The 5316-nt window shown below is 32.0% G+C and overlaps 1 protein-coding gene across 3 annotated transcripts in view; it reads left to right on the top strand.

Annotated features, from left to right (window-relative positions):
• The window catches only part of LOC108738669 (serine-rich adhesin for platelets), a 361208-nt gene extending 357767 nt beyond the window's left edge, over positions 1-3441 (top strand). For 2 of the 3 annotated variants that reach the window (XM_025975165.1, XM_025975164.1), the window contains exon 18: positions 2626-3441. In XM_025975165.1, coding sequence (XP_025830950.1) covers positions 2626-2758 — 133 coding nt within the window. In that variant the 3' untranslated portion in view covers positions 2759-3441. The remainder of the gene's footprint in view (positions 1-2625) is intronic. The other variant, XM_025975166.1, reaches the window with a different exon arrangement.
• The last annotated feature ends 1875 nt before the right edge of the window (positions 3442-5316 follow it).

Below are 5316 nucleotides of genomic sequence, written 5' to 3'. Positions count from 1 at the left end.
AATCGATTTTTATATAAAAAAATCTGTTTTTATTGTTTTTCAGTATGGCGTACCTTTTTGATCGATTTAACGATTTGAAAGGTTATTCTACATTGAAAAAAATATAACTAAAATAATTTTAAAACTGTTCTAGAACATTATCGTAAAGAAAAAAAAATATTTCCGAAAAAATCGCTGGTTTTTAATGATTATTATAAAGATTATGAGCTGTTATTTTTTCCGAGTATAGCCCTTATGTACCTCTATAATGTCTATAAATTTCATTAAAGTTAGTTAAGTCGTTTTTGAGAAAAAAAATATTTTCTGATTTTTTGTTTCTTTGGATTTATTCAAAAACCAAAATAGAAAGAGGTGTAAAATTTTCAGAATTGACGTATCTCATTAGTACCAATATACTCTCAAAACATAATCCAGATATACCCTCTGGGGCCGATTCACTATGCTTATCGTCCTATGGCCTTTTCTGAAAATAATGACAGTATCATACACATCTGAATGTTTATTTTTTAATATTTTTTCTTATTAAATATTTCTTTTTAAAAATTTGTTTACAACAAACGTATATTGGTGGAAAAAGAATTCGGTTAATCTATCAAACATTACATTAGAATAATTTCGTTCGTTTACCTCTGTTCTACTAAAAAGCTATTCTAATCTCATTCGTCATTCAAATACATTTCAAACTAAGATCCAAAGACAAACTCGAAGCAGTAATACATCCTATAATGTCGTTGAGATTCGGTCTTGTTCTTCGCTGATAATTTACTCCAGAATTAGCTTAGAGTTAATTGTTGGAATTGTTTAATAAACAGCGATTCTGAAGACCGGTCCCCAATAAATAGATATGTATCTACCTTGAATCCAGAACATTGTAATACAAGGTCAAGCAGAACACACACTTTGCTAGAATTCTAACGGGTTTTGCCTTTCGATTACCTTCTGAAATTTAATCAGAATATGGCGCAGCTTCATTACCATATCTATCAAACGGTTAATATTTTATTAATGGAAACCAATACAAAGAACTTACCAGTAAATCGGCCAATGTTATTACCACATACTAATTGCTATTAAATATAAAAATTTATGAAACACTTTGACATTTAATAGGGCTTAACATCAAATACCAATGTGAAAATTCGCTTTAATTTTTTTCCCACTAAACTACCTCAGAGAGAAAAATATTACTGTTGTCACATCCTCGCCGAGAATCGAACCCGGTACCTTCCGCTTGACGCACCAATGCTCTGACCACTAAGCTACGAGAGGTGACAGCAGCAACAACGACAAACCGTACTTATTAAGTTATCTGTCGAACTTAGTGGTCAGAGCATTGGTGCGTAAAGTCAAAGGTCCCGCGTTCGATTCCCGGCGAGGGTGTGACAACAGCAACAATTTTCCCTCATTAACTTGAGGTAGTTTATAGTGGGAAAAAATTAAAATGAATTTTCACATTGGTATAAAAATTTAGTCAAGTGCGATTTCTATAATTCGCGTACCGTATGAGATGCATTATGCCAGTGTCAGGACAAAAACGACATTACCAAAAATGACACTGGGACATAAGCAACATTTTCCACATAAATGAGGGTTACGTTTGCGGTTCAAGTAGACGGATAAAAATTAGGTGAAACATAAGCGAAACTCTAAAAGTTTATAATATACAATATATAAATTAAACAAATAATATAATGATATACAACTAGATTTTCTTGAACTGCAATTCACCCATAGGTGTTTGCTTGTCTCTAAATAAACAAAATAGCTGGAAGCAGGACTACCTAATTTAATTGTAGATAAGCGTCTTATAAGATAAAGGTAATTATACGAAAATACCTACTTCATTACAATAACAACTTCAATTGGCTGTTGATCAATAACAAACCCCATAAATGCAGAATTTTAGTTCAGAAATTTAATTTCAGTTTAAAGCTTTTCAGTGCATCAGTGGTGATATAGTTTGACAACTTTATTTGCATATAATGGAAGGCAAAATTGATTTTGGTGAAACAAATAAAAGGTAACCGTTAGCGCTTTACAGTGCTTATTCCTACCGACAAGAGCGAATTTTAAAAAATGAAAATATATGTTGGCACATCCACGGGAAATAAAAAAAAAAATAAATTTCGACAATTATGCACCTAAGGAAAGCTTTTAAGCACACCGGCGTTTAGCTGACGGTCCTAAAGCCTACAAAGTGTGAAGGGAAGCTGATTTCATATCTTACTAATTTTATATACATAGTATATATATATAACGAATAACTTTTAATTACCTAAAGGGCGTCGCTTATGTCCCACCGTCATTATATAAGTTTCTGCAATTAAAAGCACAGTGTCGCTTATGTCCCGGATCCCATTATGCCACGATGGGCAATTTCTTATGAGATGACGTACATTTCAAGTCTATTCGTCGCCTTTTAAACAATTTTATAGTTAATTTATTAATAATTTTTTATTCATAATATTCATCATCCTATCAAAATAACCATAGCCAGATTTATTTCACCAACAATTACTAATTAATTACACCGGTCATTAACCAAAACTCCATTGAAGAACATATTCTTTATTATTGTCCAGTTAATATTTAAAATTGTTCTAATTCGATTAATTATTGTTACAGGATATTTTTTAAGATAAAAAGTAGAAGTGCCCACATGAAATCCCATCGGCCACCAGACACCGATTCGACAAAAAGAAAAGACAAAGATTCAGCAACCGCCGACCTACTTCCTTCCAACTCGTTCAGTACCTAGCACTTCCGCTGCAAAAGGCGACAAGGTGATACGCACGTGGTCTTAGAAATTAATAATACGTAAAACCCCAAATAGGTAAAGATGACGAGTTATCGGAGAAGAGAACAAAAGACACAAAAAATTCAATAAAACTATAATCAAAACGGAAATGAAAATGAATAAGAATGAATAATCAAATCTGTACTCAGTCGACGCTTATTATTACTATAGAAAATATGAACAAGTTGTAGGATAGTAAATACATTACATACATTCATACAAACATTTATGAAAAAAAAATAAGGTGTAATAGATAGTCGTAATTATTACGTATCTTACTGGGTTGTGCACGTTACTCTTCAAGGTAACGTTAGTGCCTTTGATAAAAAGATAACTGAATATAATCAACAATATTCAGTTCGCTACTACTACATGCTACCTACTACTCGTACTATTACTACTACTACTGTTACTGCTACAGGTACTCCTGCTACTATGTACTACTTTACATTTAAAATATAAATTCTTAAACTTTATATTCAAAAAGTCTAAAGACATCGAAGTGCACTAGTATGAGGCAAAGGACACCCTTACATAACTAAATACCAGTTATCTCAAAATTTGGTTCACAGCTTATGTCTCAGTATTCTCATTAATGTAGAAGACTGAAATAAAAATCATTTAATTTTGTACTGCTGTAAACAGCTCACCCNGCAAGACACATACTTCATAAGTGTTGCATAAATGAGGGTTACGTTTGCGGTTCAAGTAGACGGATAAAAATTAGGTGAAACATAAGCGAAACTCTAAAAGTTTATAATATACAATATATAAATTAAACAAATAATATAATGATATACAACTAGATTTTCTTGAATTGAACTGCAATTCACCCATAGGTGTTTGCTTGTCTCTAAATAAACAAAATAGCTGGAAGCAGGACTACCTAATTTAATTGTAGATAAGCGTCTTATAAGATAAAGGTAATTATACGAAAATACCTACTTCATTACAATAACAACTTCAATTGGCTGTTGATCAATAACAAACCCCATAAATGCAGAATTTTAGTTCAGAAATTTAATTTCAGTTTAAAGCTTTTCAGTGCATCAGTGGTGATATAGTTTGACAACTTTATTTGCATATAATGGAAGGCAAAATTGATTTTGGTGAAACAAATAAAAGGTAACCGTTAGCGCTTTACAGTGCTTATTCCTACCGACAAGAGCGAATTTTAAAAAATGAAAATATATGTTGGCACATCCACGGGAAATAAAAAAAAAAATAAATTTCGACAATTATGCACCTAAGGAAAGCTTTTAAGCACACCGGCGTTTAGCTGACGGTCCTAAAGCCTACAAAGTGTGAAGGGAAGCTGATTTCATATCTTACTAATTTTATATACATAGTATATATATATAACGAATAACTTTTAATTACCTAAAGGGCGTCGCTTATGTCCCACCGTCATTATATAAGTTTCTGCAATTAAAAGCACAGTGTCGCTTATGTCCCGGATCCCATTATGCCACGATGGGCAATTTCTTATGAGATGACGTACATTTCAAGTCTATTCGTCGCCTTTTAAACAATTTTATAGTTAATTTATTAATAATTTTTTATTCATAATATTCATCATCCTATCAAAATAACCATAGCCAGATTTATTTCACCAACAATTACTAATTAATTACACCGGTCATTAACCAAAACTCCATTGAAGAACATATTCTTTATTATTGTCCAGTTAATATTTAAAATTGTTCTAATTCGATTAATTATTGTTACAGGATATTTTTTAAGATAAAAAGTAGAAGTGCCCACATGAAATCCCATCGGCCACCAGACACCGATTCGACAAAAAGAAAAGACAAAGATTCAGCAACCGCCGACCTACTTCCTTCCAACTCGTTCAGTACCTAGCACTTCCGCTGCAAAAGGCGACAAGGTGATACGCACGTGGTCTTAGAAATTAATAATACGTAAAACCCCAAATAGGTAAAGATGACGAGTTATCGGAGAAGAGAACAAAAGACACAAAAAATTCAATAAAACTATAATCAAAACGGAAATGAAAATGAATAAGAATGAATAATCAAATCTGTACTCAGTCGACGCTTATTATTACTATAGAAAATATGAACAAGTTGTAGGATAGTAAATACATTACATACATTCATACAAACATTTATGAAAAAAAAATAAGGTGTAATAGATAGTCGTAATTATTACGTATCTTACTGGGTTGTGCACGTTACTCTTCAAGGTAACGTTAGTGCCTTTGATAAAAAGATAACTGAATATAATCAACAATATTCAGTTCGCTACTACTACATGCTACCTACTACTCGTACTATTACTACTACTACTGTTACTGCTACAGGTACTCCTGCTACTATGTACTACTTTACATTTAAAATATAAATTCTTAAACTTTATATTCAAAAAGTCTAAAGACATCGAAGTGCACTAGTATGAGGCAAAGGACACCCTTACATAACTAAATACCAGTTATCTCAAAATTTGGTTCACAGCTTATGTCTCAGTATTCTCATTAATGTAGAAGACTGAAATAAAAA

This window comes from Agrilus planipennis, unplaced genomic scaffold (assembly GCF_000699045.2).
Source record: "Agrilus planipennis isolate EAB-ADULT unplaced genomic scaffold, Apla_2.0 scaffold202, whole genome shotgun sequence".
Lineage (NCBI taxonomy): Eukaryota > Metazoa > Arthropoda > Insecta > Coleoptera > Buprestidae > Agrilus > Agrilus planipennis.
The sequence above is the reverse complement of the archived record's forward strand: the minus strand, read 5'-3'. Positions and strand labels throughout refer to the sequence as shown.